Source organism: Poeciliopsis prolifica, unplaced genomic scaffold (genome assembly GCF_027474105.1).
Source record: "Poeciliopsis prolifica strain line A6 unplaced genomic scaffold, Auburn_PproV2 SCAFFOLD016, whole genome shotgun sequence".
Classification (NCBI taxonomy): domain Eukaryota; kingdom Metazoa; phylum Chordata; class Actinopteri; order Cyprinodontiformes; family Poeciliidae; genus Poeciliopsis; species Poeciliopsis prolifica.
Window position 1 is genome coordinate 4,778,747 of NW_026562391.1, and position 23,748 is coordinate 4,802,494.

Below are 23,748 nucleotides of genomic sequence, written 5' to 3' on the forward strand. Positions count from 1 at the left end.
TAAAACATGAGGCTTACCTCTTTGGTCCTGCTGAGTCCCATCCACATTTTCAGTCGTCTGACAAACAGCTCCACCATCTCGTAGTCTTGAAGATCCACGGCGGGGCGGTACAGCTCTGCTCGGGCGCGCCGGTAGTTCCTCAGCAGCACAGAGATGATCAACCACAGAAAAACCAGCCGGAGGACGGCGAAGGTCGCGTGGTACGTCAGGGAGGAGACGGTGTTCGAGGGACCGGTCATCGTGGAGGCAGGGAGCCACGATAAAAGGCCCCTCCCCCTGGCTCCCAGCAACGACAGACAGGCGGCGCTCACGCTGCCGTAGCCATCCAGCACAGAGTGGAAGAGCTGCAGGGGGAGGTCACAGGACAGGAGGCAAAACAAGCCAAAATAAATGTTACATAAAGTTCAAAAACGCTTCAGAAGATGCAGCAGAGGACGAACAAAACACGGGGGGTGGGGGGGATGTCTGACCAGGTGTCCTGCGTGGGAGTAAGCCAGGAGCAGCAGGAGCAGAGCCGACGCCACTCCCAGGAGCTCCCAGGCCGAGCGCCGCAGAGCTCTGCCGAACACCGCCCACTCCCGGAGGAAACGCAACTGGTGCGACGCCTGAGTGCCCAACAGGGGAGGAGGGACAAGATTCAATAAATATAAACAGAGGGAAAATGCTTTACATGCCTCTTAGTTGTAGCAATGTATTTTAAATTTCCCTCATTAGACTCCAATAAGTACCAAATAAACTTTGCATATCCTATCTAAAAAAAATTAAAACGAGATTTTTTTGCACCCTCTTTCTATATTTCATTAAAGAACGTCAGATTTTTGTAGCAAAATCTCCCACTAAACCAGAAAACCCAACGTTTAATCTATGTACATTAATTCTGTGGGGGAAAAATATTCACCATTAAAAACTGATTTTAACCAAAATAATGGTGTTATTGACACCACTGTTCGCTTTTTGTGAACCTTTCACCTGTCGATGCAAACTATATCCAGTTCCAGTTTCTCTGGAAGAGCTTCAATTACCTGCATTTAAATAATAATTATATTAACCATTTTGTAATGCTGCAGTCACTAATTATTAATATTAGGAGCATAGAGAAGTTCACTCTTTTATTCAAAAGTGAATTTCAAACCTGTCTGGACATGTCACAGAAAATATGCTTCCCATTCAAATGTCTTCTGTGCCGAGTGAGACGTAAGGAAAAATGCTAACATTGAATTTTCTTCCCTCAGTAACGACTTGCTCACCAAAGAGAGTTCTTGTGACTGTAACCTAATAGGATTTGATGCACTTATTGACAGTAAATTGATGAAATCTGGTTTCTGACTAGTTAACATCTTAATCCATCCATTCTGATTTCTCTTTGCATCTCTGGCAAAAGCAAAAATCTCCAAATCTCACCAAGAACTACAGTAATGTTTATGCTACTGCAATAAAAGATGGATATATTTCCTGAATTATTACACATACGCACAGCGGAAGCCAATAACTGTTTTATAAATATTCAATTTTCACCCTACAGTTTTTTGCAGCTGAATTTTGGTTTCTCTTCTCTGATCCTTTTACACAACCAAGTGTCACGAGTGTATCATATTTCTTTATTATTTTTTCTAGCGTTACCTTTAGCACCAGAATGAACAGCAGCATGGCAGACATGACGGCGTACAGCTGACTCTGCCTGGCCAGAGGGTAGAAGTCCGTGAAGGCGTCTCGGCGTCGCTTCAGGAACAACGTCCACTGCTGCCTGGCCATGACGGAGCGGCTCAGATGGAGCCCGCACACAGACGCAGCCAGACACAGCTTGCATATACCCAGCACTCTCCACGATGACAACAGGTACGTGTGGCCCTCCCTGAGGAGCGCCAGGATTCCTCGCACCAGGAAGTACAAGATGAGGCAGAGGAGGACCAACTGGAAACCACAGACAGACGCAGAGGTTAGAGGAAACGGGGGAAAAGGTTTCAGTCGCGTCTCGGGTTTCGCTGCTGTGCGAGGCGGATTTACCGTGAGAAGAAGCTGAAGGTCCAGGCCTGTGATCGGCCACAGAGTGAGGACGCTGAGCTCCAGGCTGGACTGAGCACGCTCAGAAACTGGGAACTCAAACAGAAACCTGAAAACAGCCAGCAGGTTTGTGTTGACGTTGTAGAGGGAGAACTCCACACACACGGCTCGAGTCCTGCAAACACACACACATACTCATCAGACTGACGTCTCCAGCATGTTTCATTTACCGTTTTTAAACGATGTGTCAAAAGCTCTATTACAGAAGAAAGGCTAAAAAACCAGGTGGTTTCAAGTTACATTTATTGTAATAAAGTCCCCAAAAGGTGTCAGAGTCTTTGGTTGCGACGTGTCAAAATGTGAAAAGTATGAAGAAGTATGAATACTTTTGTGAGATGTTTTATGCAGCAGAGGACACATGTCTCCATTTCAAACCAAATCTCCAGATTTTCTTACAGTCAATCGTCGTTACCTGTGGTCGATCCAGTGCAGCTGCTGCAGCTGCTGCAGGGAGGAAGACGCCTCCTGCAGGCTTCTGTTGAAGTGGTGAAGCACGTTTCTGTTGTCAGACTCCTCCATCCGAGCCCTTGGAAAGTAAGTAAGTGAGCGAACACAGTAAAGATTACTTAAAAACAAACAAGCAGAAAAAAGATCCAACTTCATTCCTATGTTTGAAAGAAACTGTCGCCATCCAAACCGTATAAAGCCGAGAACGATCGGTCGTGTCGTCTTTCTTACCAATCGATACTGATCGCACCGGTGACCGTGTCGTTCTCTGTGGCTCTAGTCAGGGATGTAACCAACGGAGGTGATCGTTCTCTTGGTCTGAAACCACCTGCAGGCGGAGGAAAATGTGAGATATGAGCAAAACAACAATCTGATCATCATCTTTAACTTCCATCAGCTCTACAGAATAAAACTATTTAATGATCTATTTATTGGATAAGAAAAAAAAAGACTTGAACATATCTTTTTCGGCTGCATTTTCAGACAAATAGTCAAATAGTTTGAGAAAGAGAGATGGATGGTTTTAAAGAGACACTAATTGGGATTCTTGGAAAAATAGTGATGATACTTACTTTATGCTTTTTACAAGCTGTTTGACAAAGAATGGATCTAATCTGCTTAAGCAGTAACAGTTTCCAAATACAAACAGTTTCTTCTGTACAAATAAACTACTGCCAGTGAGGAGCTGTGACTCATTGGTGGGTTAAAGGTCAAAGTTCACGATGGAGTTAACTCACGGGCTTGTGTGTCACGGGTTTGTCGGAGCCTCGGGGAGCCGAGCAGCAGGCTTCCTGTGTCTCTGAGGAGAGTCGACTCGTCCAGCAGCCGAGGGAGCAGAGATCCATTAAGCCAGGCCAGGACGTCGTCTCGTCTTAAAGACAAAACAAACGTATTCGTCACCCACACGAAGGAGACGTACAAAAGAGACACTAGAGTGGGCAGAGAAAAGCAAATTAGCTTTCATTGATGAGCCTGGCTCTCTTTTGTTCATTTCAGGCTTGTAAAAATGTCTCTAAGAACAAATGACTTCCCCACACTTGACAGATCAGCCAAACGGGACTGAAAAATCGCAGCAGGTTGCATTTTGACACCACGACTCCACTGTGTGAGCACCTGCTGACGGTGTGGTACTGTGGAGTGTGCAGGGCTTGCTGCAGCTGAGTCCGCAGTCTCAAGCTGTGTGTGTCTTTAACCGAGTCAGAGTAGTTCAGAAGCAGGACGACCAGCAGAAAAAACATGTAAACCAGAAAATTCTGCAAAAAAAAAAAAAAAAAAACGGGAACAATCATTTCTGTTAAAGCAAAGATTTGAATGCCCCCAGCTCAGAGTCTCTGTTCCCCGCCAACCTTGAGCATGGTGTGCAGCATGTGGACCTTGCGGGCCTGGTGCCGGGCCTGAGACAGAGCGAAGCCCTGGGGCGGTCTCACCCTGGCGACCCGCTGCACCACTCGCTCCTCGCGTGGGAAGTCCACCAGCACGTCGCTGTCTTCCGGACGCAGCCGGCGCACGCACACAGCGAAGTAAACGGCCTCGCATAGCACCTGAGAGCAGAGGGCAGCTGTTAGGTCTGCAAACGTTGGATTGCACCAAACAAGACGCCTGACTCTGATAAAAAATAGAATAGAAATGCGTTTAGTGTTCTCTTTCCTGTTTTTGGGCCTGCCGCCATCTTGATTTCTGTATCAACTGGCTTAGCTTAAGGATGACCAACTGTGCTCTCGTACTACCGACACTAAGAATGAGAGTTTGGGTGTGTTTACCTTAATTGGCTCCAGCAGCAGACAGGAGCACAAGAAACTGGCGAAGCAGGAGATTAACCACATCATGGACACCCTCTCACTGAACCCATGGCCCGCCCAAATGGAAACACAGCTGGCCAGAGCAATTCCTGCCCAGCTGCCCCACAGCGCCGCCCGGCCACACCAGGGAGGGAACCGTCGGGGACGACACACATCGGTCACAACTGGAGCCGCAGAAACAGAAACGGTCAAAAGAAATCTGAAAAACTAGAGCGCTTTGAGAAAATGCTCATACGACTTGATCTTTTAGAGGTTATAATCGTAAAAACAAATCAGAGCTTTCCCTTGAAAGCTGACATTTGTTTTGAATGGATCTTTTGGAAAAGGAATGACCATGGAGAACGTTACGTTTCGCGGCGCTAGACAAAAATACCAGGCCCCTGGTGGACAGAGATGCAGTTTGAAAATAATTGATTCACATGGGGGGGGAAAAAAAGGTTTCTGTGACCTTTAAAACCCGACTGAAGATTACCAAATCACGTTGATCCAGCCTGGCCTTTAAGAAGTTGCATAATTAGCTGCAGAGACTTTCTTGTCTATTTCAGCAATGTAAAGTTGACCAAACTCATCTGAAAATCTCAGTAACAAGAAAAGTAATTCACATCACCATGAATTGATGTGAATGTTTATATTCTTTTTTTCCCCAAGTTTAATAATCACTTGGAATAAATGTCTGTTTTTGTAAATCATGAAAATGTGAATCATGTATTGTTCTTAATTAATAAATGTGGTAGTCTTATTTTATGTTTAGAGTTAGAAATAAAAAATCTTACAATGGAGCAGTTTTTTGTGTCATTTTTGCAAGAGTAAGTCATGTAAAAGTATGTAGTGTCAAATATTCTTGTCCTCTTTTTAACATTATCTAAAATGTCCAATTAACAACAGTGAGTCTTTTTCCAATTCCAGCCAATCACTCAACCCCCATTGTGGCCCCACCCCGTTGACTTCCTGTCTTGTCTTTGCTCAGAGAGTATTTTCCTCAACAGATCGTTCTGGTATTTGAGTTTAGTACTTAGTTTACTATTTATGGCAAACATCTCAGTCAGCTGTCTCATTAAGTATTTCTGTAGTTCGTTATTTTCCATTTCAGGTTCCTTAGATTTGGCCTCACACATACACTTGGCTTGACAAGTTGCTTGACTTGTTGTGGAAATCACAGTGTCCTTGGGATAACACTGCTGCTCCAGGGAAGCTACCTGTTCACCGTCTTGTGCCGGAACTGAAACATCTTGCCCTTCGAGATTTTCAGCCAAGAAATTTAGGTCAATGCCAGGTTCAGATTCAGGGAACACTTTCCAAAATGTCTTCTGTCCTCTGCTGGGCAAAGCTGCCTGATAACTTGGTTTTTCCAGCAGGACACTTTTACTGATGTCACTATTTTCTGCCAAAAACGTTGGATCTACAGAAGCGTCTGACACGGGAAAAGATTTTCATAATAGTGGCGTCTTCTTGATGCGCTTCGTCTTTGATGTCTGTTTCTCCCCTTTTGATCCTCTTTCTTCTGTGATTTGGACATGGATTTCTTTTCGGTAACCAGTCGTTTTGTAGAAATCACAGGTTCACCCGTACAAGAGTCCTTTTTCAAAGAATCTTCCCGATCACCTTCTTCAGGCAGAGAAGTGTTCTGCTTTTTAACGTTTTCAGTGCAAGACTCAGATGACTGTTCCTTCTCTGGCGCCTCCTGCAGTACGGAGATCGATTCCTGTTTGGTAACCAGTGAAACGTTTTCCATTCCAGTACTTTCAGCTGAAACCATTAGATCAGCAGGGGCATGTTTCTCCAGATATGAAACGGTATCTTTTTCTTCTTATTTCGCCTGGGAGTTGGTGCTATTCCTTAAGACTTAGAAGGCTGTTCATTCTCTGCTACATCGATTGTCTCCTGCAGTACGGAGATCGATGCTTTTTCGGTAACTGGTGAAACGTCTTCCATTCCAGTACTTTCAGCTGAAGCCCTTAGATCAGCATGTTTCTCCAACCAGATATGAAACGGTATCTTTTTCTTCTTGTGGCGCCTCGTTGTTGGTGGCTGTTCCTTCTCTGCTACATCAACTGTCTCCTGCACTCCAGCGGCGGACTCTGTTTGACTGACCAGTGGATCATTCTGCTTTTCAATATTTCCTGAAGAAATCTATATATTGTGAGGTCACAGTTTCGTTTGATAGTCAGAGTGGGCTTGTCTAACGGATTTGTTATTAACATGGCGGATGCGCGCGCAACCTGACTGCAGAAAGAGTCAGGGGCCTTTTAAACTGTCACTGGTTGCCATTGTTACCCACCATTAACTTGTTGTTTTGACGTTGGTTAGCATGTTGTCAGCGTAGCTAGCCTAGGCTACTACAACTGTTCAAAACTGAGTGATAAAATAAGTTATGCTACGATTAATCGTTTCAGCTCTGAAATACTTGTAATTTCACACAGATAAAGTGGGGTTAGAATTACACACGTTGTGAAACCGACCTGTATTTGAGGTGAAAGCTGTTTTCGGTGGATCCCTCCTGATGGACTCTATAGTGCGAGGCTCACTGAGTTTCTGAAGGAGAATCACTTCTGTCTTGTCTCCAAAAATACTTGACCTGAAGTAGAAGTCACATTTAAGTCAAACACCAGCAAATTGTTCTCGTTCACTAAAATGTTATCAAATAAGAGAAGAATAACGTACAGGTCGGCCATCTCACTCTCGTCTGCCTGAGGAAAGAAGTTCTGCCCGTCTTCCAGGATGTGTTTGATCAGATCCTCATCTGTAACAGGAAGCAGCGCGAGGTCAACGTCGGGACCTCTGAAGTGCCCGATTCGACATTACGCCCTTCGAGCTGCGGCTACCTGATGAGGTGAAATGTTTGTTGTGTTGCGGGTCGGATCCTTCATCCTCCTCGGGGTTAAGGGTCATGTCATCCCCCAGGTACCTGCTCCCTTTCACCCTCTTCAGCCGGGGCATCCCCGCCCCGTGTCCGGCCCCTCCCATCACCGATTCTTCACTCATCAGCTCCGGCCAGTCCCGGTCGTCTGTGTCCTCCTCTGGCATGTCCCAGGTGTCCTCACTAAGAAGAGCAGCAAAAGACGATCAGAGAGCAACGCCGAGACTTTGTCCACATAAAGCCGCACAAACATTTAAACGTGCCAACCCCACAGGGGCAGAGGATAGCGCAAAGCTAAAACACTTCTGAGGTAACGATCAAACAAATGCTGATATGTGGGCAAAGTGAGTATTTGGATATATTTGCACATTATTTGTCACAGACTGTAATCTGGATGACTCCAAATCTCTGCTTCCCCATGAATACACACAAACACAACCAAAATGTTTTCTCAAATCTCTCGCTTGGTCTGAATTTTTAGAAATAGTGACTTTTAATGACATTAAAAAGTTTTTGGCCAAAATGCATAAGAGTTTATTAGTTTCTAGAACTATTTGGAGGACTAGGCTTTGAAACTCAGGGAGTCTCTTCAATGAAATGTTGATCAAACAGCCTTGACATGAGAAAGTTGTGTAGTGACTGTGAGAAAAGGTTTTGTTCATCTCATATTAAATGGATGTCAACATACAAATGTTTTCACAGTATAGTCATTTTTTCTAAGAAAGCAGCCTTCTTTCTTTCCTTTCATTTTCTTTGAAGTTTGCTTTTTCGTGACATCTTTCCGAGCCACAGTCTGAAAATAGAAGATTAGTTCACCTCTTGATCGAGGGCGAAGGCAGATCCACGTTTGTTTCCTCCGAGTTGGTCTGAAGAACAGAGACGAACAGACAGATTAAAACAGTTTTTTTATTCAATGAACTTCTACGTTTCAGAGTGAACTTCACCTCTCCGTTGAAAAAGAGGAAGGAACTTCCTCCCATAGAGTCTTCCAGGAGGTCATCGATCTCAACCGACTCCTGGTCCACTTGTGACGACACCTGCTCCACGGTCACAGACTGAAGACACATGCAAACATGTCAACTCGGAGATTTCTGTGTCGAAGCGGGAAACAGGACCGTGGTTGGTGCTCGGGGTACTGCACCTTGCTGCGGCTCATTCTGAACACAGTGAAGACCAGCAGGTAGAGGGGATAGACGGTCAGACAGGCCACCACACCGGCTGCTAGCGTCTCTCCGCTCAGCGAGGAATGCTGGGACACCGCCTTCTGGCTGCAGGGCGAGATTAAATCAATGGGTGTAAACGTGTTTCCACATCGGCCCCTTGATCGTTTCACATTTACAGCCTCAGAGTTTTGTTCTTTTTTTTTTTTGTTTACAGAAATCATAGAAAATAATATATGATTTTCTACAAATAAAAGTCTGGAAAGTTTCGGCATGCATTTCCATCAAGGCCTCTTGAATCCACGCCTCCTTAGTTTCGAAAGTTACTTTTCTGAAACATGTAACATCTGGCATGCTGTCATGTCTGCTGCGCTCCTTGGCCTTTATGATGCTGTTAGTTCACTAACAGACATCTGAGGTCGAAAACATGGATTTAGAATAAAATTTAAGTTAGTCACATAGTTATAATCTGCTGAAGTGACTTCTGAATTTTAACTAATTGTACTGGATTTCATTTAGGGGTGTCAGTATAAAAGAGTTTTCAGATTTTCATTTGTTTTCTTCCACCTAATTATTTCGTTTATTGATACATTTCACAATATCCCAGTAAAATGAACTGATGTTTGTGGCTGTAGCATACAATGTGAAAATGTGGATTTAACAGGATGGAAATCTCACACACCTGTGCCTTTTGTCCACCACAATACTGTACCACAGGGTGTTTGCCAGCAGGATGAGCTGCAGCAACACAGCACAGCATGTGGCTCTCTGAAGGCGGGTGAAGGGGCTGCGGGGGGGCCTCTCCCACAGAGACAGCCAAAGGTGACTCTCGCACAGAGCCCTTTGCAGCTCAGACCTCAGGAGTCGAGGCAGGCGACGGAGCACAGCCTCCTCTGGGAGAACAGGAGCAAATACGATGCCATGAGCCCACCGGTGACGCCAGGCAGCATTTTAGCTGTTCGGTACTCACCCGTGGCCTCCACTTCGATCTCCACTCGTCCTCCGGTTGTTTCATTGTCAACTGACAGCCACTCCTCAACCAGGAAGTAGTAGCTGCTTTCAGTCTGCAGGTCTTTGACCAACACGTACTGTGGCCTCCACGCCGGAGACAGGCCTGCGGAGGCAGCAGTGAGCAACGGTTGCAAAAGATTCATAAAACAGGTTTTAATGACAGAGTGATATTCAAACAGAAGCATTTCTTCCTCTTTCTTTACCTTTGTTGTCGTGCCAAATCCGAATCTTCCACACGCTGCCCAGGCTGGTGTCCGTGGCGATATGAAAGATGTCGAGAGCGTTACGCGTGAACGCTCCTTTGCTGTCAAGATGGCGGTGCCCGCTGCGGCTCTCACGTCCATACAGGCTGATTCCTACATGAGCTGTCGTACCTGTACGGACAGAAAAGGGATATTACTGAAATAGTGCAATTTGTAGTCACATCCTGCGCTGGTCAGAGATTTACTGATTTACTAATTAAGCGAGATTTGTGTGCACAAGTTTTAATTTGTTGCTGATTTTCCCTTAGTCCACATGAAGGCCGCTAAACAATAAAGATTCAATGTTTGTTGACACACGCACACACACACACACACACACACACACACACACACACACACACACACACACACACACACACACACACACACACACACACTCTTCCTGTGGCTTTTAACACTTCTTTCACATTTCAGGTTGAATATTTAATCAAACAGTAGACTTCATTCAAATTCATTAATAATCTGCTCTTTGCACTCTACATGGAGGTCAACATGCTAGCATTACCCCACATGTTCGTGTATAAGCTAGAAATTGTGTTGTTTTACTCAATAATTTTGTAAGTAATGTTTTGCACAATTTTATTTTAGCGAGAAACCCTATTTTAGGGAAAAGGCACTGCCTGCTAATGTTTGTGTTGATGTCTGAGACTGACAGTGGTCCGTCCTCCGCCCCTCTCTGTTTGCTGCAGCAAGGTGTGCTTGTCTGATTTTTACTTCCACAAAAGTATTTACTTGTTTACTTCGTGACGCTTCGCTGCCAGAAAGCGCGCTCATCTCTTACCAACAGATTAACAACATATATTGTTATTGTTCAAAATAAATAAGATTTCTACAGCTCTCTTGAAAAACTTCTTATCTTATACAACTTAAGAATTGTGATGTTGGTGAGTTTTATAGAAAAGTGAAAATGTTTTTTTGTTGGTCATTGGTGGTAAATATATCATAAAACCAGACAATCAGCACAAAAGTAAAAATATGTTTTATACTTCGTGGCAGTTTGTCACCAGAAAAAAACGGTAATCTCTAAAGACCAACTGAATAACAAAAACTATTATTGTTTATAAAACGTAAGCTCTTGTGCAATACTGCCTATCTGCTTGGACACAAGAAATTTATATTTGGTAAATTTTGCGCTAATAAAAATTATATGTTCACTTCATTGCAGTCGGATACCAGAAATCGCGCTCATCTCTTAGCAACAGATTAAACAACGTTATTGTTCAAAAAACTGGATTTCTTCTGCTCTTTTGAAATATTACTTATCCCACTTAAGAATTGTGCAGTTTATGAATTTTGCAGAAAAGTGAAAAGTTATTTTTTTTTTTCACATTGGTGGTAAATATATGATAAAACTTACACTCAACACAAAAGTAAAAATACGATTTATTCTTCGTGGCATTTTGTTACCAGAAACAAACGTCCATCTCTTAACACCAAATTAATAAGAAAGTACTATTATTTTTATAAAACATAAGCTCTTTTGAAGTACTCCTTATCTGCTTATACACATGAAATTTTCGCTTTGTGAATTTTGCAAAAATAAATATCTGATGTTTACTTCGTGTCACTTAGCAACTGATTAACAACAAATATTGTTGTTGTTCAAAGAACATAAGATTTCTTCTGCTCTTTTAAATGACTATTTATTCTGCACTTTGGGAATTTTGCAGAGAAGCAAAAATGTTTTGTTTTTTTGTCATTGGTGGTAAATATATGTTAAAACTGACATTAAACACAAAAGTAAAAATTGTATTTATAATCCTTGGCAGTTCGTTTACCAGGAAATAAAAAAACAATCTCTTAATACCAAATTAATAAACAAGTACTATTATTGTTCATAAAACATAAGCTCTTTTGAAATTATGCTTATCTGCTTATACACAAGGAATTTACATTTGGTAAATTTTGCAGAACTAAATCTGATGTTTACTTCGTGGAAAACGCCCTCATCTCTTAGCAACTGATTAACAACAAATTTTGTTATTGGTCTAAAAACATAAAAATTACTTTGCTCTTTTAAAATACTACTTATCTTATCCTACTAAATAATTGTGCAATTGGTGATTTTTTTTTGTATATTGATGGTAAATATATGATAAAACTTCCACTCAACACAAAAGTAAAAGGATTATACTTCGTGCCAGTACGTTAGCAAAAACAAATGCACATCTCCTACCACCAAATTAATAATAAGTAATACTATTGTTTATAAAAACATATGCTCTTTTGAAATACTGCTTATACACAAGAAATTTACATTTGGTAAATTTTACAAAAGTAAAAATCTGAAGGTTATTTTGTGTTACCAAAAAACGCGCTCATCTCTTAGCAACAGATTAATGACAAATATTGTTATTGTTCAAAAAATATAAAATCTCTTCTGCTCTTTTGAAATACTATTTATCGTATATTATCTAAGGATTCTGCACTTTGTGAATTTTGCAGAGAAGCAAAAATGTTTTTGGTTTCTTTTTTGTCATTGGTGGTAATTATATGATAAAATTTACATTCAACAGAAAAGTATACTTCGTGCCAATACATTAACAGAAACCAACGCTCATCTCTTACCACCAGAATTAATAATAGGTAATATTGTTTTTAAAACATATGCTCTTTTGAAATACTGCTTATATACAAGAAATTTATATTTGGTGAACTTTGCGAAAGTAAAAATCAGATGTTTACTGAGTAGCACTTGGATCCCAGAAAATGCGCTCAGCAACAGATAGACAAGTATGGTTATTGTTAAAAAAACATAAGATTTTTTTCTGTTCTTTTGAAATACTATTCATCCGATTCTATGTAATGATTCTGCACTTTTAGAATTTTGCAGAAAAGCTAATTTTTTGGCCTTGGTGGTAAAAATATTGTAAAACCCGATATCCAACACAAAAGTAAAAATCTGATTTATAATTTGTGGCAGTTCGTTTACCAGAAGAAAAAAAAAATCTTCTCTTAAAACCAAAATAATAGACAAGTACTATTATTGTTTATAAAACATGAACTCTTTTGAAATACTTCTTATCTGCTTATACACAAGAAATTTACATTTGGTAAATTTTGCAAAAATAAAAATCTGATGTTTACTTCGTGGCACATGGTTACTAGAAAATGCATTCATCTCTTAGCAACTGATTAACAACAAATATTGTCATTATATTGTTCATAAAATAAACTTTTTCTGCTCTTTTGAAATACTATTTGTCATACACTATCTAAGGATTCTGCACTTTGTGAATTTGCAGACAAGCAAAAACATTGTTTTTTTTTTGTTATTGGTGGTAAATATATAAATAAATATATAAAACTTACATTCAACACAGAAGTAAAAATATGATTCATACTTTGTGGCAGTTTTTTATCAGAAACAAACGATCATCTCTTAACACCAAATTAATGATGGTTTATAAAACATAAGATATTTTGAAATACTGCTAATCTGCTTATGCACAAGAAATGTACATTTGGTGAATTTTGCAAAAGTAAAAATCAGATGTTTACCACCTGGCACTTTGTTACCAGAAACTGTGATTGTTGGTTGGACCCAAATTCGGGGCTCCGATGCTAAAAATGATCATCGGTGCTAAACTTAGCCAACCTGTACTCAATGGTATGTGGAGAATTACAGCTCTGTTGACTAACATGGGCTTATTCCAATCAGTGTTCTAAAATGTGTCTGTAATCATTTCAATGCTCTCCTACGTATCGCTATGGCCGGCCCCATTGGAGTTTTGGAACGTGACGTCACTGCTCTAGACGCAGGAATATGAGCGCCATTTTGTGGGGCCATAAACAAAACAATTGCCTCACAGATAATTTGAATTTAAGTTACTTAAAATTATTTAGCAATAGAACTTGCTGCTTCATTGGATGTAATGACTTCTCACACGATCGAAACGGTGAAAAGATGGAAACGGACTTTCGTTTCACTGTTTTCAGGCCTGTAAACATCGCGAGGGGACGAAGCTAACGGAGCTAAGCTATCGGAGCTCAAGAAAAGTAGACAAATGTCCTGGGTATCAGCGGTGAGACGTCCTGATATCTCCAACATCCCAACATATCTACTAGCTTGCTTCAGATATGGTGAGTGTCTAAACTCGCTTTGTTGGTGTTGTGTCATCATGTTTTGCTATGATTTTTGTCCCTCTGTACTCATGTTCAGTTATGTTCAGTTCATTTAAGTGGGTTTACTAGTGTTATCAAATTTACAGTATTAACACTGATGTGTGTTCAGATATGTCCTCTTCAATGACGTATGAAATGGATGAGCTCAATCCAGTCTGGGTTCCAGTGCTGAATATGGGCCACTGCGAGGTAAACGCCACAATATCAGACCGACATGCGTCAATTAAAGAGGAGATACAGCAAGACCATGGTGGATCAACAAGTGGTTGAGCAAGTTTTATTTAGAAATACTGAGTTCAACTGTTTTAGTAGGAATGATTTTCTGCCTCACCTGCCCCTCGGCTCAAGCCGGTTTTGACCTGGATCTCGTATTTGAAGCTCCCGTTCTGGCCGCAGAGTGGAACCACACCCGCTCGGCGAAGATCCAGTTGGTCCAACTTGTGCAAGATGGCTGCTGCCACAACGTAGCTGAGCAAGCCCAGTATGCACACCAGCAGCACAATCAGGCTTGGTGGACCTGAACGCTCCTAAAATATATAAGTAGACGTACAGTCTTCAAGACGTTTTATGTAAAAAGCTGCTTTTTTTTTCTTTTTTTTTGTGGTTGTACTTACTGGCATTTTAAAGCTAACAGCGTTGGTCGGCACAAACAGGCCCGCGGCAAACGATGTGAGGTGTCTTGTGCGGCAGACGGCTCTGCTGAAATTGGTCTCTGGCAGCGGGACCATCCCGTCCGTCCTCCACTGCTTCTCGGCCTCGCTGAAGTACTGACAGAGAACGGCAAACACCCCAACCTCCAGGCGGACACGGGCAGGCTGAGAATCAGGGCCGCACGGTGTGCTTACATTGACGAAGTAATCCTGAGTGGTGTCATAGGATCTGGTCAAAACAAATTCAAATTTATCAGAGAAGCTCAAAAATCAATCAAAACAAATTCAAATGTATCAGAGAAGATCAACAATCAATACTAAGAATCAAGGAGTGATCAATATAAGGAGATATACTTGTCTGTTGCAAGCTGTCAAACAGGATACCATCAAATGCCACATAAACCCACTTTGCCTGTCAGTGAAATCATCATCAGTTGGATAGACTCCATAAAGTCCAGCATTATTGAATAATAAAGAAACTAAATAAATAAGTGATTGATAGATAATCAGTTTTCAGAATTGGTATTATATATCATGTTTTCCTGATATCTGACGGCCCAACTATATGTCAGCAATATGTTTGCTTTTAGTTGGTGCCTTTTGTATCAGAGAAAACGCTAGCTTCACTAAAAGAACCAACATCAACATTTCTCTTTCTTTGTGGAAGAGTTCAGAAACACAACCTAATTCAGATGAGAACAAACTCATTTCTAAGATTCAGAGACTCTTACTCTGGTGACAGGAAGAAGGTGTACTTCCTGTGGTCCTGCCCTCTGGTCATACTGAGAGTGATGCGCTTCCTGTCTGTGCAGTTGAACTCGTTGGGTTCCTCGTGGGAATGGAGGTAGGCAGTCAGGAACGGCTCCTCCACTTCTTCTTCTTCGTCGCTTTTGTTTGCATCTGAGAAGGGAAAACAAATGCAACCACGCAATCAAAATACTGACATAAAAATAAGAAGAAAATCTAATTAAAAGCAAACATTTGGACAGTATCGATATCCAAATTAATCCAATTTGTTTAAATAGCACATTTAAAAAAACATGTTTGCCTAAAGACATAAAACAGCAAAAGTGCTCACATCTAAAAAGCACATAAAATTAAAGACAATAAAAATAAAGCATCAAGTCACAATGGGCCAAACGCTATTGAAGTAAAAGTGCTTTTGGATACTCAGTCGGAGTTGTTTTATTACACGGAAAACAGCTGAGTAAGGTCTAATGGGCCAATAATTGCTTAGTATAAGGTTCTTGTGTGAACATTTTTTTAAAGTCAAAAATACAAAAAGTATTGAATGTTATTTTTGCTTCCTCAACAATAAGCAAACAATATTTTTATGAAACAGAAAAAGTTGTCTCTTTTCCTGAAAAAACGGGCTTCAGTCAAGTTTGTTTGTTTGTTTTTTTTTAATAGGGCCTAGATGTTTGAGATCCCACTTACTATGGAACTAAAATGAGAGCACAAAATGTAGAGAAACATGTAATTACTATTTATTTATCCATTAAGGAAAACTGAAGTTTGGAAACATGGTGACAAGAAGCAATGAACAAACAACAACAAAATTATTTCTGCTTTTATATTCTGGCCGAATGTGCTCTTCATTTAAATACAAGGTGAACTTATGGCTTATAAAAGCTTCACTACGGAGCTTCGTTTCTGCACAGTAAGTAGCTGCTCACCTTCGATAGAGGTGAAGTTGAGCTGGACAAACAGGCCCGCCTGTCTGTTGCTGTTTCCTGCGCTGACTCTGACCACCACCGAGTTGCAGCGGCTGACGTTCACCGCCGCGGCTGAGGGAACTCCGGCTACCCCAGGACCCTCAGCGCCTGCTTCCCCGCCGCTGCTGCTGTTGCTGATAGCAACCGTGATGGCCATGCTGTCGTCGAGCCCAGAGATCGGGATGTGGGTGCCGTTTTCGGTGCGAAACTCCAGGGAGGCCACCTCGGTGGAGACGGCATAATTGGAGACGTAGTTGAAAGGGAAGGGGTTGGACTCCACCTGGGTGAAACGGTTGAAGGAGGAGTAGAGCGGAGGCAAATTGAAACTTCAAAAGAATGCCACAGTGTAAAGTTGATCCGCTTCAAGAAGTCAGACTGCGGAGCCAATGAGATACTCTGTCAGCATGATTATGAGGTCTTGCTCTAAAGACAGTTCATCTTGAACTTAACTCAGTGCTTTTCCTCATTTGGTGATATTACCTGTAAAAGCAGCTGCAAGATGCTGTTTCCTACAGCAGCTCTGCCGAGACTTTGGTTGAAAGCTCGAGGGATGGAGAACCGCTCACATTCTGGAAGAAGAGGAAAGGATCGGTGGAAATGTTTGGACACACGGAGGCTGTAGAGCATCTCTAGAACCAGATGTAAAGATGAGCAGAAAACTTTCATTTTTGGTGTGATCTGACCAGGGGACATTCATCCACATGTCTCCCTGCATGGCTTGTCTCAAACAAGAACCAGGATTTCTTACTGCTTGCTTTGTATTTATTTAAAATATTAATTTAGCCCAATCGCACATTCCTAACAGACTAAAAACACAAGCAAACCTGGACTGCTGTTGCCATAGTAGCAGAGGAGACTCTGAGGGTCGGCCAGTTTTCCTGTGGCGGCTATCTCGGCCCCTCTGAGGACGAGAGGCTCCTCGTTGAGCACCCGGGTGTGCATGAGGATCAGCATGAGGGCGGAGGACAGGCTGTAGGCCTTCGCCGCCACGCGCAGAGGATGAGGTTCCAGGGAGGAAGCCGGGGCATCCATCAGGGTGTTATCATCATCAGCAGATGACGATGAAGAGGAGGTGGAGGAGAGAGAAGGTGCATCCACATCGCCGGGCTGGAAGTTAAAATGGGAGGCTGACTGGCTGACCTGATGGATCAGATCACCTGATGAGAGAAGAAATTAAGATAGGTCAAGCAATCCCGGCTGACCAGGGGAGCTCCTTCCACATGTTTCCTTTGGCTTCTTCGTAATAATCTCCTCAGACTTTTATTGCAAAATTATTATTTTATTGAAATGATTCTTGAAAAATGAAATCTCTTTAGACTTAAACTCTCACTCACCCATGATGTTTAGGATGTTATCGGCTATCTCTGTCGGGGGGACCTTGCCTTGCTTGGTGTCCGTCTGCAGAATCTCCAGCATCGACTCCAGCTTGTTTAGCGTGCTGTTCTGACACTCCTCGCAGATAAACTCTCGACTCACAGCCTAAAAAAAAACACACGGAAACCACCATTTTCCTCCTCGGTTCATTTTTGTTCTTTTTGTACCTCCCACACCCGTCTAATCTCGCACAGCCCACCGTGCATTGCGCCAAGGCGGCAGACGTCTGCTGGATGTCGCTGACGGTGTTCAGGTCGAGAGCAGTCAGCGCTCTGGTGATGTTGCTGCGGACTCTAACTCTGTAGTCGCGCTCGTCTCGAGACACGCGTGAAGTCTCCCTGGTTTGTTCATACTAATGAAAAGCAAAGCACAGACACACATTGTGGTTGGGCATACATGGATGTCTAGGAGTTCTGGATTAACAGGCGTTCTTTACCTCATTCAGCACTGTAATGAGAGCCAGCGATAACTCTCGGACTCTTTGGGAGTCTCCCTGCTCCAGCAGCCTCTTCAACTTGCTGTCGGTGATCTCAGACAGCCAGTGAGGAAGACTGCTGTACTCAGGAGGAAGATCTGGCAGCACAACCTCAATGGTCCTGGATGAAAACACAGAACAAACCAATGCTTCAGGCTCGCCGTTTCATTAGTTTTGTAGATTAGGCCCAAGGAGTCTTTTGTTCTGCCGCAGATGTTTGGTTTCCAATTGAGGACTAATGAGGTTTCTATATATTACTCATAGTCTGTTATAATACATCATGGTTACATGACTAATAAATATCTTTCAACAGTTGGTTTGGCTTGATTGAACTTTCTCCAGCTGAGCAGAAACAGAACTGAAGTTATTATCTTTGGACCTACAGAGGAACGATTTAAATTCAGCGTACAGCTTCAGTTATTACAGCTTGAAACTAGAGATCAGCTCTAGAATATGGGGGAGGGATATACTCTGACACATAAAGACAGTTACAAAGTCAGTCTTCTATTACCTGAAGAGCAATTCTAGGATTCTAGGACGTTTATCTTTAGTCCCACTGATCACTAGAACAGTGTCTTTACATGTCTGCTTAAAAAAATCAGACACCTGCAGCTGATCCAAAACGATGCTTCTTGTGTTCTCACTAAAACCAGGACGATAGAGCACATCTCCCCAGCCTAAAAACATAACATAAGTATCAGTTACTTGTTAAGTGCGAGTTTGGTAGCACCCTGGTGGTCCTCCACTGTGATGGACACGGACACACGGTGTCGAGCTGAGTGGAAGCCTGGTGGCAGGAAGGCTGAGTGCTCCGGGTTGCTGCCTTTGTAAATGCAGAAATCCTCGCAGTAATCCTCTCTGCACCGCGTCACTAGCAGGCTGTACAGGAACGGGATTTCTGAGAAACCCACATCACTGTACCCTGTGCACAAAGAGAACGATGACATATTTACTAGGTTATGTAACACTAGATGGTGAAAAACCAGTTAGATGTCAATGTCAGTCCTACCTGAGCAGTTGAAATGGACCCTGTCCAGCAACGTCTGGATCCTCCAGCCGTCTCCGTCCCCGTAGAGTATTCCCCCCTCCCCTGCTCCTGTCAGGTGACACTCCCCGCCTTCTGGGGCCATGTTGTGGTCCAGTGTGACAGACGCAGCTCCCTCACCATCCAAACTGCTGTCAGTCACATGTAGCGTGAAGGTGTAGGAGTCTTTGTCCCTCAGGACTCCCTGTCGCAGCACCAGGTTCATGCCGTCACTCCCAGTGGTGGTGGAGGACGAGTCCAGGACCAGAGTCTCATTGTGCAGCGTCCTGGCGCTCCAGCGCTGGACGCAACGAAAGGAGAGCAAACGTTAGCGGCACAGAGAAATGTTGGTCAACTCCTCAAAATGCTAATGAAAATCTGATGGCAAGACATACAACTATATTTTTCAGATATTTTCTTGACCATCAGATTGATATAAACCAAATATTTGGAAGCATAAGTGACAGATGCAAGCAGTTAGCAATGTGAATAATTCATATGGGTGGGGGGAAGCTCCGTGGGTGGATTATAAGTTGATTATTTAAAGGCAATACTTTCACTTTACAAATTTAAGGAATAGTTTAACAATATTTAAGCAATAAACACATCATCACCATTGTCTCTGAGCAAAGTTATACTGGGAGATTTGCACAAAAGGCAAAAAGGTCCAAGAAATTGTGGGTGACGTTCCTTAGAAACTTTTCAAACAACTTTGAAAAAATTAACTAAGCTTACTGTACTGTTTGATAACTGGGATTAATTGGAAGAGTGAATGAATTTAAATAATTTTTTTAATAAAGTGGCTTGAGATGACATTTGTAGTAAATTTGGGCTGTATGAAGAAAATTGAAATGAACTGACTTAAATCATCCACAGTTTAAAGAATTTGTTAGGCTGTAATGGATGTAAGAGAACTCATTTATCCCAGTAATCTCTGTGACGTTATCATTGTTTTGTTCCTATCATGTGTTGTGGGTGTTTTATGTTTTTTAACAACCATGTGAAGCCAAAGGCAAATTTTCACATCTGTGGACGATAAGGATTATAATTATTATTAATGTAAAATGGGTAAAAGTTACAACTTTTTTCTCTTTAAATAGTTGAACAGTGAGTAGAAAGTTGCAAGTGTTTCGGGTTATTAAAAAGTTGGTTGAGTAAACACCTGTGTTTGGAAACATCAATGGATGGATACACCAGTTAAGAGTATTTATGGACTAAAGACTATAAATACAATCTAATATTTTATGCTTTCATCATAATTCAATGGTGGAAAATACGCCAATCAAATTCTATTATTTTTCAAGACTTTGTAGGAACCCTGAGAGACACAGAGCTCGTGAGAAACCAGATCGGTTTAACATCCACGCTGATTCACACTTATGCCAATAACAACAAATGCAGTTTTTTCTCTCTCGCTCTACAGAACAGAAACCAAAGCTGCTTTTAAGAATTGACCCATATTATTGTGCAGTCGACCACAGCCAGCTGGTTTGGACTGCCTGACCTCCAGCAACTTGTCCAATGGTTTCCTTGTGTTAGTTTGGACATAACATATCCTCTCTGACTCCACTCAGGATTACAATGACCTCATTTACCTCTCACACACAAACACACATCTGCACAAAAATCCAAAGAGAAAATGTAAGAAGGAAGAGAACGACCTGGAAACGCTGACTTCACTCTGGCAGGTCATGGATAGCCACACACAGAAACACTGTGCCTTCAATTGACGTGTGTGTGTGTGTGTGTGTGTGTGTGTGTGTGTGTGTGTGTGTGTGTGTGTGTGTGTGTGTGTGTTTACCCCTCGTTGAGAACCCCGGCAGTTGGTGCAGATTCCTTTGAGGGAGACAAACGAGTTCTGGTTGACCTCGTAAATGGACTGGGCCTTACAGGACACACACTCCACATACACCATGGGAATGACGCCACTCTTCACAAGCACCTATTGCAAATCCAGAGTGATTGCAATCAGAAAATGTGGTTTATTAAAACACATATTTTCTACTTTTATGTGGAAAAAGGTTCATATTTATGGAGGACCACTGGTGCTATAATTAGGAATGAATGACTCAGAAATAAATTAGTGTGTCATTAAAGAAAACAAAACAACGAAATGATTTGCATAGCAATTGATCAATTAATTAGGTTTAAATGTATGTTTCTATTTCAATTTTAAGTTTTTTTTATTTATTTCTGTGCTTTTTTTGCATATTTATATTTAAACCAACAGTTTCAGTCACTTGTGTCTTCAATGGTATAGTTTTCTTTTTGTTTATCACACACCTTTTTTTCCTCCATATTAATTATCACTCACATATATTTAAAACATGTTTTTCCACCCCAAAAAATTTAATTTTAAAATGATATTACTCTTTTTTTATCTCTTAAACACTGATATATTTTCTCCTCTTTCATACTTCTTTTGGACTTTTTTTTTTTAACCAAACAGATTTTACTAAACCTAATTATTTTCATCTTTCTTACATTTCTTGTTCAGGTATTGTTTTATTTTTAATTATGGCAAGATTGGTCCTCCACATCTATTACTCATCACAGCATAGAAAAAGATCCTTCTCGGCATGAAGAAGGATCATTTCGTGTGAACTCACAGTCTGAGTCGTGGATTCTGGTGCCATGCCATCTTTGCTGATGGTGAGTTTGAAGGTGTACTCGACGCCTTCCTCCAGCTCCGAGCCGGAGACTCCCAACACCGGATCCGTACCAAGGCTGAAGTGCAGGCTGGAGCAGTGCTCCGGACCCTGGGAACAGAAGACGGCTTCATTATGGAGCACTGATTGGGATAAGGTTTCACTCTCCAAGAGCACGGCCAAGGCTAGAGAAGAGGCAGAATTACAGATTGAGAAATAATGGTTTGACTTGATGCACCGAAACTCTGAGTGACATCAAACTCTTCCTCCCCTCCATCCGCAGCCATGCATGCTGTGTGTTTGCGCCCGAATGTGTGTGATACTGTTGCTGTGGACTGTAATTGTCAAGGGTGGGGAGCATAAGCACGGGCTGAGGAATGCTGAGTTTATCTCTAAACAGTTATGTAACCCTTTAAATGCCTGATCCACAACTCTACAAGAAAGCACATTCATTGGTGCAAAACCAATTGAACACTTGACCTGTTAATGTTCACAACATCTAAAAATAAAACACAGTATCTACATAATGGATATATAGCTCCATTTTGCTGGTCACACCCTTCTCCTTTTCTGCTGCTGAAGCTTAATGCGTCACGGCGCCCTCCGCCAGTGAATGTGAAAAACCTAAAATCAACACAAACCCTTCAGCAATGGACATTTAAGAAATGCATTGACAGACATTTTCTCTGTTTGACGTCAATGCTGCTTTGCAGGGAGGAGTTTACCCGAAGCATGCTTTACCGTCCATCACAGCTCTTCCTTGTTATTCTTTGTCCTTAGAAGACAAAGTTAAATAAAAGTTAAACTTTTTTCACAATTCAAATCTGTTGTTTTTGTGGCTTAAGTTGAAGATTCAAACCACAGAGAAGGTAAAGAGATGCCAGAATAAATTCACTGTGCATTAATCCTAACTCACCTTTTACATTTATAAAGCTCCAATTTATACTGTGAAATATTAACTGTGTTTTGATGTAACAGATGCACAATTAATAGCAGTCACACTGAGGAATATACCCCTTAAAGAGCTAAAAAAAAAAAAAGAAGTCATATTGGGATTTAACTCTTGCATATGCAATTAAGCTATAAATGAATATTTTAATTTAATTTTTTTTTATTATGACTACAAGCACCTAAGTCAGAGTCCTGATAGAGACTTGTAACTGATAGAGAATTAGTGGAGTGAGCTCAAGATTAGGGTGATGGCTCTGAAGCCTTTCAGTCTCCACGACTAAAGTTAAATAATCAAAATACCAGTGGAAACAATTAGAGGAACAATATCCATAAATGGTTATAAATGTTTAAAAATAATTTTCCTTTGACTGAGAACAATGTGAAATGTTTTCGTCATGCCATTTCATTATCAAAATGTAATTAAGAACTGGATACAGCTTTAACATTTTTTAAGAAATTAATTTTAAATCTAAATCTGAAAGGAATATGTGTGTAATTCTGAGCATACGGTAATCCTAATTTAATACTTTAGTTTATTTAATGATTATTTTCCAACAAAACTCACACTGCAGTTTCTTAACTGGACACTTCTACTAAGATGCAACAAACATACATAATTACTCGACTTTATCATCAACACATTTTTAAGTTGCTGTTTTTAAAAAATGAATAACTTTTAAAACTTCAGAGGATTCTTGTAATTCTACTAGTTTCAATTGTTTATCAGTGCTGCCTGTTGCAGATAGAATAGATGCATAGATGAACTCTTAATTATTGGAGGGCCCTGATTGCTTAAAATTGTTCACCTTTTTTCAGAGCTAAATGAAGTAAATTACAAAAAATTGTGTATGTTGACCACATGATGTCGCTACAAATTAAACAATCTGAGGTTTGACTAATTGATTCTTTTTAGTTGTGTGAAACTTTAGCGTTTCACACAACTGAAAAATAAGATGAATACACGAAAGAAAAGCATTTGTCAGGTGAATAAAGCACAACAGAAGCAATGGATGAAAAAACAAAAAAATACAAAATCTTACCGAGTTAATATAGGTCTAACTTAAAAGTAACTTTTCAGTGCGTATGTGAGCTTGTTTAAGGCCAATAATTCCTTCCAATTGATATAAAAAAAACTAGTTTCACTGGCAGATTATTTCACTTCTAACATCAAAAAAAATTATAAGTTAA

General features: G+C 41.3%; 1 protein-coding gene across 1 annotated transcript in view; it reads right to left on the minus strand.

Annotated features, from left to right (window-relative positions):
- pkd1a (polycystic kidney disease 1a) overlaps positions 1–23,748 on the minus strand; it is a 72,201-nt gene that overhangs the window by 4,018 nt on the left and 44,435 nt on the right. Inside the window, exons 23-54 of the mRNA XM_055041425.1 lie at positions 21,571–21,720; positions 20,763–20,903; positions 18,947–19,262; positions 18,643–18,859; positions 17,899–18,058; positions 17,662–17,814; positions 17,423–17,567; positions 16,913–17,245; positions 16,569–16,657; positions 16,050–16,368; positions 15,105–15,273; positions 14,338–14,602; positions 14,055–14,250; positions 9,539–9,709; positions 9,295–9,438; positions 9,007–9,217; positions 8,306–8,432; positions 8,109–8,219; positions 7,981–8,030; positions 7,130–7,347; positions 6,969–7,047; positions 6,767–6,882; positions 4,269–4,471; positions 3,855–4,049; positions 3,622–3,761; positions 3,246–3,379; positions 2,740–2,836; positions 2,474–2,587; positions 2,005–2,176; positions 1,621–1,911; positions 471–605; positions 18–344 (exon numbers count right to left, since the gene is read on the minus strand). Coding sequence (XP_054897400.1) covers positions 18–344; positions 471–605; positions 1,621–1,911; positions 2,005–2,176; positions 2,474–2,587; positions 2,740–2,836; positions 3,246–3,379; positions 3,622–3,761; positions 3,855–4,049; positions 4,269–4,471; positions 6,767–6,882; positions 6,969–7,047; positions 7,130–7,347; positions 7,981–8,030; positions 8,109–8,219; positions 8,306–8,432; positions 9,007–9,217; positions 9,295–9,438; positions 9,539–9,709; positions 14,055–14,250; positions 14,338–14,602; positions 15,105–15,273; positions 16,050–16,368; positions 16,569–16,657; positions 16,913–17,245; positions 17,423–17,567; positions 17,662–17,814; positions 17,899–18,058; positions 18,643–18,859; positions 18,947–19,262; positions 20,763–20,903; positions 21,571–21,720 — 5,688 coding nt within the window. The remainder of the gene's footprint in view (positions 1–17; positions 345–470; positions 606–1,620; positions 1,912–2,004; positions 2,177–2,473; positions 2,588–2,739; positions 2,837–3,245; positions 3,380–3,621; positions 3,762–3,854; positions 4,050–4,268; positions 4,472–6,766; positions 6,883–6,968; positions 7,048–7,129; positions 7,348–7,980; positions 8,031–8,108; positions 8,220–8,305; positions 8,433–9,006; positions 9,218–9,294; positions 9,439–9,538; positions 9,710–14,054; positions 14,251–14,337; positions 14,603–15,104; positions 15,274–16,049; positions 16,369–16,568; positions 16,658–16,912; positions 17,246–17,422; positions 17,568–17,661; positions 17,815–17,898; positions 18,059–18,642; positions 18,860–18,946; positions 19,263–20,762; positions 20,904–21,570; positions 21,721–23,748) is intronic.